The following is a 14,654-nucleotide window of genomic DNA, read 5'->3' on the forward strand; positions in this document are numbered from 1 at the left end:
TTGCTTAATATATAGTATCTCATTCTGCATTCTTGTTAGGCTAACTGTGTGAAAAGTTGTGACATTTTTAGCAAAAAGCCAGTTGTGGCAAGACGTATGAAAATTGTAAAATATTAATATGTACAAAATAGCAAGGATATTTGCCACAATGAGCTTTTCTTTAGGTTTACTTTGTGTTTGGAGTAGGCTAAAGAGTTCACAGATTCCTAGAGGGGTCTTCTGGGAGTGAAGATGATTCAGTGCTTAACTACCCACTTCTAAGATGACCCCATGTCTCCTGTTTCCTTTCAAGCAGCATGCTTCCCCCTGACACCTCCATGAATGCAAGCTGGGACAATGCAAGCAGACTGCAGTCAGCTGATGAAGCTTGCTGTTCATGGCTCTGGCCTTCCCCCAGCTGTTCTTCCTCTGCCAGCCTCTTTGGTGTGAGGATTCTGCTCCTGGTTCTGTCTTCATCCTTCTGTACTGCTTTCCGTGGGCAAAACTCAACGAACAGTTTCATCCGCCATTAGTTACTGATGGGCCAGATCTTCATTTCCAGTGCAGACTTGGCTCTGTAACTCAGTTTCCTGTTAACTGAGCCGCCTTAAACTCTTCCTGTTCAGAACGAACCAAGAGCCTTCTCCACACCCCCTCTCAACCAGCTGCTTCTCTATTTTCTTCATGATCGCCCGGCACTGTAATGCTTTCTTTGGACTCATAGGGTTTCACTTGCTAGGTTTCCCTTCCACTATTACTTATGTATAACTGATAAACAAGTATATGCAATCAAGATGCAGAGTGATGTTTTCAATCTGTATCCTGTGAAATGATATCCAGACTCAAGTTAATTAACACGTCTCCACACTTCAGATCTAATCCCTCAGGGGACATCATACTTTTAATTTTTAATTTTCTTTTTTTCATATTGTTTACATAGTTGAGAGGGATGCACACCCATGTGGGCCTCTGATTAGGGTGGGGAGGTTCCAGTACAGAGGAAGGTGGGTGGAACAAAGGTCTCAATTATTTTTTCTTTTTCTTTTTAAAAAAGATTTATTTATTTTTATTGGAAAGTCAGATATACAGGGAGAAGAACAGACAGAGAGGAAGATCTTCCTTCCGATGATTCACTCCCCAAGTAACCACAACAGCCAGTGCTGAGCTGATCTGAAGCCAGGAGCCAAGAGCTTCTTCCGGATCTCCCATGTTGGCACAGAGTCCCAAGGCTTTGGGCCTTCCTCAACTGCTTTCCCAGGCTACAAGCAGGGAGCTGGATGGGAAGCAGGGCCGTTGGGATTAGAACCAGAGCCCATATTGGAGCCCAGCACAATCAAGGCGAAGACTGTAGCCACTAGGTTAACGTGCCGGGCCTTATTTTTTCTTGTGTCTGCAGGGGAGGAAGCTGCTCCCTGCTGTCAAAATACTTCAGCTCCTGGGGTTGCGGGATGGTCACTTGATGGTGCCTTAGAGACCCTGGTATGGGGAAGAGTGTGCTAAGGGCACTGTTACTTGAGTGGTTTTGATAGTTCTGACAAATTCTTGGCTTCGTTGCTCCAGGGTTGTGAAAATCTTTACAAGGGCTATTGGTTGATCAAGTCCACTTCAGTACATCCAGACCCAGACACATGCTGCAAAGCTTAGCCAGGAGAGTCGTTCAGACTGTCCTGCCTTCCATCCTCTGACCAGGCGGTCGCCATTCCCTGCTGGCAACTTCTACGTCCTCCGTGTGCATCTGCACAAAATGTCCAGGGCACAGGCATCGGCAAATGAGAAGGCCCAGTCTTGACACACACTCCTTAAGGTCAGACCACGTATCTTGTGATTTTCCTTGTGGTCAGAGTTTGAATTTAGCCATCTAGCTGGGAAGTCCCCCAAGAAACCTCTTCTGGGGTAACCTCAGACTTCATTTTTGTATGTGTCTGCCAGTGCAGGGTTAGGTTTGGACTGTCAACTGCACCAGCCAACGCATACACCCATGGAGGCAGCTGCCTAGTCAGCTCTGCCACAGCCCCACATGTCATGTGAACCGATAAGTCCTGCAGCCCACTGAAGATCCAGCCCTCATGCATCACGGTGGGTGCTGTGGCCTAATCAGGGCACCCCCCAATACTCCCACCAGGTCCAACTCCAGCCCCAATTTTTGTGCACGCCAGCCTCTGCTGTGGCCTAACCCAGCCCAGCTTGTATCCCATCAGGTTCTCATGCACACCCATGGGTACTGAGGCTTAGCTCAGCCCGCCCACCCTGCCCCCACACTTGGCTCTCACATACGCTGACAGGTGCTGCCGTCTTGTCCGTCCTGGCCCACCCCCAGCCATGGTTCTTGTGCTCACCAGCGACAGGTACAGCCTAGCAGGATATTGCCCACAGTTTCCCTGCAGGAATGTTCCCAGCCCCAGATCTTGTATCTGCCAGGGGAGTACTGCAGTCCAACCTGACATGACTCACACTCACTCCTGGCATGTGCCAGTTGGTGCTCATACTTCTAGGTATTGACCGTAAAAGAGTGCAAGAATTACAACAACAGCAAAAGCACCAACAATCACTCTAGAACAAATGCTGCAACCTGACTGCTTGTTGACTGAAGTTGTTTTTATTTGGTTTAGACATTCAGGAGATTGTAAGTCAAAGAACAGAGCTGTACTTCTTTATAAAATCAGAAGATGAGGGCTGCACTCTGGCGCCATAGGTTGAGTACACCCGTAACCACCTGCAACACTGGCTTTATATATGGGTGCTGGAGGCTCTACTTTCAATCCAGCTCTGTGCTAACGCTCCTGGGAAAGCAGCACAAGATGACCCAAGTGCTTGGGTCCCTGTACCCACATGGGAGACCTGCATAGAGCCCGAGTCTTCTGGCTTTGGGTTGGCCTGGTCCAGCCCTTGCCAGTTGAGCCATCTGAGGAGCGAACCAGGGCAAAGTTCCTGTCTCTCGCCATCTGTAACTCTTTAAAACAAATAAGTCTTTTTTAAAAAAATCAGAAGATGAGGGGCAGGTGCTTGGTCTAGTGATGAAGGTCCTGGTTGGGATATCCACATCAGACCCTCTGAGCAACTAGGTTCAAATCCCAGCTATGTCAGTTCCAGCCTTCCACTAAAGCAGATCCTGGGAGGCAGCCAGTAAGGTTCAAGTCGTTGAATTCCCGTCACCTACATGACAAACCTGGATCAAATCCCCAGCTCCTGGTGTGTGTGTGTGTGTGTGTGTGTGTGTGTGTGTGTGTGTGTATGTGTCCCAGTCCCAATCATGTGCAGAATGAACCAGAAGATGGGAGCTCTGTCTCTATCTTCCAAGGAAATCATTATAAAAAGATTGGAGCATGAGGCACCAGCAGGCCACACCTGCCCGCCTGGAGATGAACAGCAGGTGTCATACTGAGATTCGGATCAGCTCCTTGTTCATGCATTTCTCACACTGCCCACAAGAGATGGTGAATTTCCATTGATTCAGTTACATTACAACTTCACCTGACTCTTGAAGGCATCCGAGATTGTGATTTCCATCCCAACTCCTTCCTCTTCCCTTAATCTCCATCTTAATCAGAAAGTCCTATAGATTCTAGAGGTTCGCTAATCTGTACTCTTTATTTGCCATATTGGCTTTTTACAAGTAGTCATTTATTTTATGCTGATTTTTTAAAAAAATATTTTATTTATTTTTTATTGGCAAGTCAGACATACAGAGAGGAGGAGAGACAGAGAGGAAGATCTTCTGTCCGCTGATTCACTCCCCAAGTGGTCGCAATAGTTGGACCTGAGCCAATCCAAAGCCAGGAGCCAGGAGCTTCTTCCGGTTCTCCCACATGGGTACAGGGTCCCAAGGCTTTGGGCCGTTCTCAACTGCTTTCCCAGGCCACAAGCAGGGAGCAGGATGGGAAGTGGAGCTGCCAGGATTAGAACTGGTGCCCATATGGGATCCCAGTGCATGCTAGTTGAGGACCTTAGCCACTAGACTACCGTGCCAGACCCTATTTTTTTTTTGTGTGTGCTGATTTTAAAGGTAGAAAAATCTCTCCCATCTTCTGTTTCACTCCCTGGTTCACCACAACAGCCAGGGCTGAGCCAGGCCAAAGCCAGGAGCCTAGAAGTCAAAGTTTCCCAGGAGGGTGGCAGGGAAGCAACAGAATGGGAAGCAGAGAAATGCAGACTTCACCCAGTCACTGCAGGATGGGATGTGAGTCTCCCAAATGTCTACTTCTCCACTGCTACATTCTTTGCTTGGGGTCTCAATGTGACTCGTGGGGACTATGAAATCAGTTTGTCTCTGGTTCCAGATGTCTACTTCATCCCTGACACATCAGTGAGGTAAGCTCATGTTATTACATTGCCGAAAGGCCTTTGCTGGCCCTCTGCAACCTACAGGATATTTCTGTAGGTTTCAGCTTGAGCAAATTCCTTAACGGTTCCAGACCATCGTGTTCGGACCTATGCCCACTCCAGCCTTATCCCAATGCTTTCCCATGGCACAGACTATGCTTCAACCCTGTCCAATGGTTCTGCTAACCAGATAGTAATTTCAAACTTCTGGATCACACTGCTTCTTATCCCACCAGCCTCGTGGCCCATAAAACCACATTCTTCAGAGATTCAGCTCAAGTATTAGCTTCTCTGGAAAATTTCCCACTCCATTCTCAATTTTCCCTGCGGATAGAATCATTGCAATGCCACCTCAAATCCTTCGGGTCTTTTGTTACAATTTTGATTACAATCTTTTATTATTTAATTGCATTCCTGCTAACTAGATTGTAAATGCCTTAAAAATGAGATTTGGGGTCCGGGGCAATAGTCTATTAGCTAAAACCTCACTTTGCACACCTGGCATCCCATTTGGGCGCTGGTTCGCATCTCAGCTGCTCCACTTCCCATCCACATCCCCGCTGTGACCTGGGAAAGCAGCAGAGGATGGCCCAAAGGCTGGGGAAGTGGGCCAGTGGATAAAAGCTGTTTTTTTCTCTCTGTGTGTGTGTGTGTCTCTCTCTCCTCCCTTTCTCTATTTTTTCTTCTTTCTCTTCTCTTTCTCCCCCCCGCCCCCTCTATCCTCCTCTGGATCAACCCTACAAAAAAAAAATTAAGTAAAAATTTAAAATTTAACTTTTGCATAATTTGCTTTTCTAGAGAAGAATAATACAAAATCAACTACCTACAGAAGTGCCATTTATTCTCCTTTATGAAATAAAAGTTGATTGATTTCATGTCTAGTTATATAAAGGTTTTTGTTGTATTCTTTTCCTAAGAGGATTGGCAGCTATAACTGAGAGTTATTTATAAGCCATACCCATGGGGCACACCGATGTGTGTCCTCTATATGGTATAATTAGTCTGAATTTATAAATTACTAATCACTTGCCCCAGATGCTGGAGGCGATATATGATGTCTGTCTTAAGAATAAAGCAGTAAAACATTGTTTATACAAATACATGTCATTTATTTGGGCCCCTACTACTTTAAAAATTGACTTAAATTGCTCAAACTAAACTCTACCTGAACAATCCCTGAACAAAACCAGATCAGTGGCATAAGCAGGATTATAGAAAAATGATTCACTTATTTAACAGAACATCCTGCTTGGCAGGCAGATAATCCTTTATTCAGCTGATAGTTATTATGTAGCTGTAGGCATCAAGCATAGAACTGGAAATACAACAACTAATAAGACGTAGCCCTCCTTTATAAGATTTATTTTTTTTTTATCCCAAAGGCAGATATACAGAGAACAGGAGAAACAAAAAAGATCTTATGTCTGCTGTTCACTCCCCAAGTGGCTAGAGCTGAGCTGATCTGAAGCCAGGAACCAGGAACTTCTCCATGTCTCCTATGTGGGTGCAGGGTCCCAAGAAGGGAGCTGGGAAAGTGGAGCAGCTGGGATTAGAACCAGTGCCCATTTGGGATCCCGGCACATGAAAGGCAAGGACTTGAGATAGATCCTTCACCTGCTGGTCATTGCCTAAATATCCACAACGGCTGGAACTGAGCTGATTCAAAGCCAGGCGCTTCTTCCAAGACTCGCACCGGGGTAAAGGGTCCCAAGGCTTTGACCCATGCTCTACTGCTTTCCTAGGCCACAAACAGGGAGCTGGATCAAAAGTGGAGTAGCCAGCATATGAACTGATACCCTTATGGGATCCTGGCATATGCAAGGCAAGGACTTTAGCCACTAGGGCATCATGCTGGGCCTCAAGCAGTGAGTTCTATCTGAGAAAGCAGGCAACCCTCAGCGGGAAGATGGCATTGAAGCAAAGACCTGAAAAGGGGGCAAAAGTGAGGCATGCGGATGCCTGGGGAGAGCGCATGCTCAAAGAGGGACACAGAGCACACACAGTGGGGCAGAGGTGGACGTCCACAGACCAGCACACGACACAGCAGGAAAGCCAGCAGCTCGAGTGGCCAGAGCAAGAGCAAACAGTCTACTGAGCTCCAGGCTTATTGGCGGCCAGGGGCTGGGTCAGAATGTGTAGGGCAGAGCTTCTAGAGTCTAGTGTCCCCTTTTCAACACATGTTTCAGACTCTTCTCTTACTATCAGGTAATCTAATCTAAGCAGATACCTAAATGAAATGACTTTATCTATTTCCATCTGTAAATGCACACACACGAACACCCCAAAAGACAAGATGAAATATGTGTCTGCACCTCTATGCAAAATCACCATCACCACGACGGCTACAAAGCACAAGCTACTACAGCACCGACTTCTTAGTCTCAAATGCCACAAAGCGTGAGGCTGATGTCATCTCTGCCGTCATTTTTCCAAACCGTGAAACCTCTAGTAAAATTCTGAACAGCAACAACAAAAATCTTTCCTTAATGTATATTCTGGTTGCCTTTCTGGAAAATCAAGCGTATATTAAAACCCTGCTAAAACAGTTTACATAGAAAATGGAGTTAGGCTCAGATGATTAAAAGCAGGTCATCACAAACACCTCTGGGAAGATCCCAAGACTTGTTCAGAAATCACACCAAAGGCACACAAGAGAACTTTTTTTTTTTTTTGCGGTGATGAAAATGATTCAGATTTTGACGGTTAATGGTGATTTTATGGGTGAATGCCTTAGTCATCACTCATCAGACTGCACACTTGAATGAATTTTATTGTTACAAATTACACTTCAAAAGTTGATCTTAAAAAAGCCAGCCACGCAAGATGAGAGACAATTCTTCACAAGGACAGAACGTGTAGGATGGTGGAGCCTCCCGGCCTTAGCTACACTCAACGCTACTCAATCATGGCAGCATAAAAAAGAAACCAACAAAAAACGCTCTCCCCACATTTCCATCCCATAATGTAGGGAGCCCAGAGCACACTGCATGCCATCTCCTTGTGACACAGGAAGTCACTGCCAAGCTCTGAGCAGAGGAGTGAGATCAGCGACACATTCTGAAAGCAAACTTCCTGACCTTCCGTGGCAGAAGCAAGCAGGGTGGGACGCGGAGGCCAGTTAGGAGGCCATTATCATGTGAGAGATGACAGTAGCTTGGACCAAGCCAGAGCAAAGCGGTAATCATGAAGCAGCAGAATAAAACTTTGCAAGTTTTACACAGAGTTCCCCAAAGAACGCAGAGAAAACAAAATTCAAAAGTGTTATTAGTTCGGATCAGTCAACAGTAATTTTCAATATTCTCAATAATCCTATAAAGTTATTTCATTATCCAATGCACCTTTAAAACTTTGGGATTCTGGCTGTACCATTTTATATCTTAAATATAATGAAACATTTTTCTGGAAAAATGATTTGATTTGATAAAAAATTATCATGGATTTTATCTTTGCTATTTATGTGATAATATAAATTATATAATATCTTAGGCATGGTGTAATCAATTTGTCACATCATTTTTTTAAGTTAAAAAATTCCAGGAAATTGTGCTAGATTGAGTTTTTCAAACCCTGATATTATATCTAATTTCGTATAGTCTTTCTTGCTCTCTTAATATTGGAGAACAGTTAATGGAGGGTTCTGCGTGGACAAACTACAGTTCTATACTTAATGTTCAAATCATTCAGGAGCAGGGTTTGTGCCATGACATAGCATGTTAAGCCTCTGCTTGCAGTGCCAGTATCTCATATGGGTGTGGGTTCAATTCCTAGCTGCTCCAGCTCCCTGCTATGGCCTTGGAAAGCAGGGAAGCATGGCCCAAGTACTTGGGCCGCTACATCCATGAGGGAGACTGTGAAAAAGATCTTGGCTGCCGGCTGTTGGCTTCAAACTGACCCAACTCTGGCTGTTGCAGCCATTTGGGGAGTAAGTCAGTGGATGGAAGGTCTCTCTCTTTTTCTTTCTGCGCTGTGAACTCCGCCTTTCAAATAAAAACAAACCCATCTTAAAAAAAAGGTATGAACGATGCCCAGCATCAGGGTGCCATAGTTTAAGCTGCCAACTGTGTGTACCAGTTCAAATCCTTGCTGCTCCAACTATATATATACATATATTATTATTTTTTTTAACCAAACACACACATAAGAAGTATAAGACACTCCTTAGTGTAAGGCTACCCATGCGTTGGAGCAATAAAAATTCCAAGTAAAGGAATTTTTACTGTATCTGGGGAGGATGGGCCGGGCAGGACTACAAAGGCATCTTAACCCTGTAACATATTTCGTAGCCCTTGCTGATGGCCAGCCTTGTGTTAAGTGATCCCTAATTAGATGTTCAGGTAGAATTTGACTTTGAAGCTATTTATAAAATTTTAATCTCTCTTTGAATGTTAAATGAAACAGCATAATAAACATGAGACAGGAAAGTTAGAGGCCGAAGGTGGACGTCCCCTCTGTGTTCTTCTGTAGTGACTGGTTTTATACAGGTAGCCTTTGTTGTGTAACACTCTGAAGTTCTCACTGGAGTGTGGTAGCATCGAACTTTTGGCTCCAGGTCTGCCACTTGGGTGACCTTGGGTAAATAACTTCTCCAAGTTGAGGTCCTGTGATCTTTACATTTTGAGTTGCATAGAAAGATTAATATCTAGTAACCTTTTCTGGAATGAAATTCTAAGAAGAAAAAGAGAATGGCATATAAAAGAACACGGAGATACTAAGGTCTGGAAGTTTCTATGAAGAAGATTTTGTCCTAAGGCCTTATCCCGAGGTTCCAATTGGATGGATTGTATTTGATTAAGGGAAAAAAAAAAAAAAGTAAAAAAAACCTGAGTAAAGAAATGGTCAGCAGGTTGTCTGTTTGTTTTTTCGCTGTGACTAAGGGTAGGAATGAGGGAGTAAAGAGTACCAATAATAACTAAAGAAGAATTTCCCTCCCTTCTTCAGTGCCCGCCACCTCCCAGAGAGGGTTCATCTAAGACACAGTTCAGAGGGGCGAGAGGACCGAAGGGTACAGAGTGAAGCAGGTTACATCAGAATCTCAGCAGTGATGTGCAGTCTTACCTGAAGCTTCACCAAATTACACCAGGGATAAAAGTGCTGCGACTCGATGGTTTAGGCAACAAGCCGGAAACTCAGGCCTGTGGGTTCTGTCCCTGAGTCTAACATTTGTTTCCTACCAGTGAGCTCATCTTGCTCACTTCCTGTGTTTTTTGGGTATTAATGAAGACAGCAGTTACCAAATTCATTTCCAGGGTTTAAAAAAGAAAAACCCTCACAAAGCTATAATGTTGTGAACGACACAAAGGGAGCTTCTATGAGAACAAAGGTAAAAATACGCCCCAAATGAAAAGTTCTGCAGACCTGACAGTATTTTGTACCTGAGCTAAAGGGAAAAGGGATGTTGAACATGAAACAAGCAATCAAGTCTAAAATCTCTTTCTAATGATTAAGCTTCTTTAAAACATTTATATTTACTGAGGCCAATGGTATGGTATAGAGGACAAAATTGCTGCCTGGATCTCGTATGGATGCCAGTTTGATTTCTGGCTGCTCCACTTGGTATCCAGCTGTCTGGGAAAGCAGTGGAAAATGACCCAGTACCTGGAGGCAGCTCTGGGCTCCTGGATTCGACCTGGTCCAGCCATGAAGGAATGAACCAGCACAAGAAAGTGCTCTCTCTGTCCCTTCCCTGCCACCCCACCTTGTTCTGTAACCCATGAATATTTAAAATAATTATTTATTTGAAAAGCAGAGCAACAGACAGAGAGGGAGAGAGAGGAGATACGTTCCATTCGCTGGGTTACTTCCCAGATGATGCCATAAACACAGGCTGGACCAGATGTGAGCTAGCAGCATTTTCCATTTGGGTCCTGGGACCACATCCATTGCCTCCCAGGCACATTAGCAGGTGGCTGAATGGGAAGCAGGGCAGGCAGCGACTTCAAGTTAAACATGCTGCACCCCAACACCAGCTCCTGCACAGTTCCTCTGAAATACCTTACTCCATCTATATCCTTGTATTTGCACTTCCAGTCGTCTTAGCTTTTGTATTTGGCTTCTGAAATTGCCTCAGCTCACTCTCTCCTCCTATTAAGTCATTATTTATCCAAAAATGGTTATTTTCCCCCCACTATTTTTACCTCTACCTTCAGAAACCTCTGGTGGCTTCCCTTGCTGTGGTGTCACCTTCATAGCCTTGACAGGGCAAACACTCGAGTCCAGCCTATTTGAGAGCCTTCCCACCTATTAAAAAAAAAAGTTCTATTCCAACTTCTGCACTGTTGTTCGCAGGCCCTCCCCTCCCCCAGCCTTTCTTTTCGTGGGTTTTCCCCCTCCTGTTCACCACTCATGCTTCAAGGTCCACTCTTACGACCCCCTCGTGTTCTGATGGCTTGATCCACAATTCTCTCTTCCCAGAATTGTTAAATCACTCATTCATCTGGCCTCTATTAACTTGAAAGGACCCAGAGTTTATTGGTTTTCCTGTCTCCTCAACGACGCTGTATTTGGCTCAGAAGGAGCCACCCCTAATTTGTGTATCCCTCGCAAGCACACAGAACCCCTCTCAAATCTTGAGGTGCTCAAAAACAAAATCTGGAAATTGAAACGAGACCCAAATGTACTTTGAGAAGAAAACACAAGGTCGGCACCAAGGATAATACGGCTAAGCCTCTCTAAGCGTTGAAAACTGCGGAGGTCACTTTAATTTTTCCTAACTTGTTGTAGATGCCAGAGGTAGGTGCTGAGAGCTTGAGCAGCCCTCAAGTGTTGAAGGAAAGAGGCTTGCCAATGAAAGTCAAACAAAACAGAGATGCCGAACAGGCTTGGGAAAACACCAGAAAATGGCCCAAGTCCCCAGGTCCCCCGCCACCCAAGACCCAGAGGATGCTCGGGGCTTCTGGCTTCATCACAGCCCAGGTCACCACAGCCGTTTGGGGAGCGAACCAGCAGATTGGAAGGTTTTTGTCTCTCTTTAAATCTGCCTTTGAAATACAAGATAATCTTTTTTTTTAAAAAAAAATCATTGCATTATATTGCAAAGTGGAAGACAGGGACAAGCGCCCTTGGTCTGGTGGTTAGTGCGTGTGTGACACAACAGAATGCCTGGGTTCGAGTCCCAGCTCTGGCTCCTGCTCAGGTACCTCCTGGGAGGCCGAAAGAAGGTCTTCCCATCACTCGTGTGCGGGGAGAGGGGACCCAGGGCAGACCCACAAACGAAAAGTGGAGGAACTCCTAATTGTGTACCCCTTTCTTTGTAGTCTAACTTTTCTCTCCTTTCCGAGGGTGAAATGGGTGTCTACAGTGAGTTATCCCGGGAGGTGTTTTAGCTCCGGATCCTGCTTTTTTTTTTTTTTTCTGATATCCAATGAAAACAGCTGCCAGGATATGGTAATATCATGTCTGGTGGACCCTGGGCCAATCACTTTATTAGAGGAGGCGTCAGACCAGGACGGATAACCCGATTTACTGAGACGTTATCCACAAAGTCCATTCCTCAGAGCCTTTGGCTTTTTCTGAAGTGCTGGGAATTCAAACGTAGGAGGACGAATTCCCGGACGTTCTGGAAAACAGTGTAGCGCTTACCAAGTACTCGGTCTCTGAAGGACACACTTCGCATTCCAGGCGCGCACTCACCTGAATCTAAACAGATCTGCAGAGGGAACAGCCTTGTCACCCAAGAAACCTTTGGCTCTCCTCTCAGCCGTAGCTATGCCCTTCCGGTGCCAAAGCCTGAGAGAACCGGGCACCCGCCTTCTCGCCGACGCCTGCCACCTACCGGGCTGGGAACTACATTGCCCAGCATGCCTTTCTTCCCACAGGCCTCACCCCTCTACGCCCTGAGACTCGCGCCTTTCATCCCACCAGGAGGCTCTCGGGGTGGGCCACGCCCCGGATGTGAGGTCAGCGACACGGTGGGAAGGACCCGGGGGCGTGGCCCGGGCGCCCCAACTCGCTCGTCGCGCTCGGGGCGGAGCCGGCTGCGCGGGGCCGCGCGTCTGGGTGGCGGCGGGGGCGCGCGTCTGGGTGGCGGCGGGGGCGCGCCCGTGGGGAGCGGCGGCGGCGGCGGCTGCGAGTGGGGGGTGGGAGGGAGGAAGAACCGGGAAGAAGGAGGGCAGGGCGAGCGGGGGATCCGTGTTCCTGAGGCGGCAGCGGACAGAAGGAGCAGGGGAGGGCGGGGAAGGAGGATGGATCAAGCCGGGGTTGGGGGTTGGCGCTAGCCCGCAGCGGCTCGCCCGGTCCGGTGGGGGGGAGAGCCAGGGAGTTGTGTGGTGTCGGGATCCGGGGCCGGTGGGGGGGTGGACCGACGCAGCCGCCGCCTCGGGCGGTGGGGAAGAGGAGGAGGAGGAAGGAGGGAGCGGCGGGGCTGGGCGGGGGTCGGGCGGGAGAGGAAGACTGGCAGTCGGGGTGGGGGGGAGGCGAACTGGGGAAGACCGAGCGGGCGGTGCGCCGGGCGGGCGGGCGGCGACGGAGGAGGAGGAGGAGTAGTAGTGGGGGTCAGCGACCGCAGCCCCGGGGACGCGGGAGGATGGAGCAAGTGGAGATCCTGAGGAAATTCATCCAGAGGGTCCAGGCCATGAAGAGTCCCGATCACAATGGAGAAGATAACTTCGCCCGGGACTTCATGGTGAGTGGCGTGTGCTATGTGCGTGTGTGTGTGTGTCGCCTCTTCGCGGGTCGCCGGGTGCTTTGTGTGCGGCGATGAGGTGCGGGGCGTGCAGCAGCAGCAGCAGCAGCAGCAGCAGCAGCTCCCCGAGGGCCGGGTGGTCTCGCCGGCCCGGTGGGAGGAGAGAGAGGAGAGAGATGGGCTCCTTCACCCACCCTCTCCCCTCGGCCTCGTCTCTGTCCTCCTGCGGGCGCCCCGGGTTGATCAGGGCGCGGCCCCGGAGAACCCAGACTCTTGCACCGGGCCCCCGCCGCGACCACCTATTGTTTTCTCAGGCCCGGGAGCCCGAGGCTGGTGAGGTGCAGGCCGGGGGTGATGCGGAGGATTGGAGAGGGGTGGGCTCTTCTTTGCAGTCCTATTCTGGCAATCCACCCGGAGAGGGTCTGGGCAGCGTGTCTGGCTGCCGGGCGGGCACGTAAAGCGGGGCCCGAGGTGGAGGGGTGCAGAGGTTGGCATTTACTCATGGGGCGAGGGGGCAATCCCACTGCCTGCAGAGGAGCCTGGTAGTAATCGTGCCGTTTCGGGGTTCGCGATTACCTCCAGCGTTGGTTCAAAGCTTGTCCTTAAGGAAATCTTGGCGGTCGCTTCACCTCTTCCCGTTTACCCACGTCGGTCCCGTCTCCTCCCCCAGCTGACCCAGGTTTTAAGGTGGTCTTGGGGTCAGAGCGAGCTGAGATCGGAGGGGGACGAAGGGGGTAAAGTGTAGGTTGGGGGGTCCGGCCGAAGGAAGCCCCCGGCTTCGGAGTCCCCAGGGGGATATTGGCGCAGGCCGAGGGGATGTGACCAGCACTTCCTATCCGGGGTGGGGGTGGGGAACTTGGGAACAATAGTCCTGATGGGGCGGAGGCGACTGACGGCCGGAGCCCTGAACTGGGAGATAACCTTTCCCGCCTCCCTTTCCCACTGCGCCCTCCCCCCCTTTCCGCCCTCCGCTAGGGCAGCCGGGCACCCGAGGAGGCGAGGGTTAAAAGTCGCCTTGGTGAAATTGCCCGAGATACCACGGTGAGGGGGTCCGATTGGAAGGCGTGGGACCAGAAGTCGACTTCCTTACATTAGCCCCCACCCCTTCCCCGCCCCTTTTATTTTTCTGCTGGACAATGTTCCCTCTAGGGGTTGTTTCCCGGCTTGGGAGGCGGTGGTGGTTGCGGCCGCTGCTCCTACGGATGTTGCGCAAGACTAGGGCGTTGGAAACCCTGGAGGTCTCAGGCATGGAAAAGGAAGTGGGGCTTTGGGAAGTGGTTGCTTCTTTGCTCTGGCGGCGGTGGGGCGGGGGGTCAGTAATGGGAAATGAAGAGAGGGAAATTTCTGCTCGAGGGGAGGGGAGGTTAGACCTCTGAGGAGAGTGACCTAACTGCCAGCATTCGATTATGAAATGGATACTAAGTTAAATGTCTAGAAAAACGACTGGGTTTTGTTTCCGAGTGTGTTGGTTTTAAGGTGCAGGTGCCATTGCCTTTTAGTATTGAAATATCTTCCCACATTTTAAAGAGACTGGGTACTGGTAAAGCTTTGGCGTTGCAATGGTTAACTACTTAATATACAGGTCCTTGGCCTGAAGTAATATTATCTTGTTAGTCGGCTTTGAGACACTCCCCACACCAGTAATAGAGGGTAGGTGTTCAGGTTTTGTTAATATATGTTTTTTCTTTTGAAGACTTGAAGCTTGCCTGCTGGTCTCTCCTTTTCCCTGGGTACC

At 48.4% G+C, this 14,654-nt stretch overlaps 1 protein-coding gene and 1 long non-coding RNA gene across 3 annotated transcripts in view; one reads left to right on the forward strand and one right to left on the reverse strand.

Moving 5' to 3' along the window:
- Positions 1-10,231: 10,231 nt before the first annotated feature.
- LOC121166975 lies at positions 10,232-12,106 on the reverse strand. The gene is made up of 2 exons (XR_005885521.1): positions 11,929-12,106; positions 10,232-10,536 (listed from the first exon to the last, which is right to left on the reverse strand). It is a non-coding gene; the product is annotated as an uncharacterized LOC121166975 (long non-coding RNA).
- Positions 12,107-12,752: 646 nt separating this feature from the next.
- LOC121166973 (tyrosine-protein phosphatase non-receptor type 12-like) overlaps positions 12,753-14,654 on the forward strand; it is a 55,883-nt gene continuing 53,981 nt past the window's right edge. Inside the window, exon 1 of one of the 2 annotated variants that reach the window (XM_040996308.1) lies at positions 12,753-12,919. In XM_040996308.1, coding sequence (XP_040852242.1) covers positions 12,821-12,919 — 99 coding nt within the window. In that variant the 5' untranslated portion in view covers positions 12,753-12,820. The remainder of the gene's footprint in view (positions 12,920-14,654) is intronic. The other variant, XM_040996307.1, reaches the window with a different exon arrangement.

This window comes from Ochotona curzoniae, unplaced genomic scaffold (genome assembly GCF_017591425.1).
Source record: "Ochotona curzoniae isolate NIBS_2020 unplaced genomic scaffold, NIBS_Ocur_1.0 patch274, whole genome shotgun sequence".
Lineage (NCBI taxonomy): Eukaryota > Metazoa > Chordata > Mammalia > Lagomorpha > Ochotonidae > Ochotona > Ochotona curzoniae.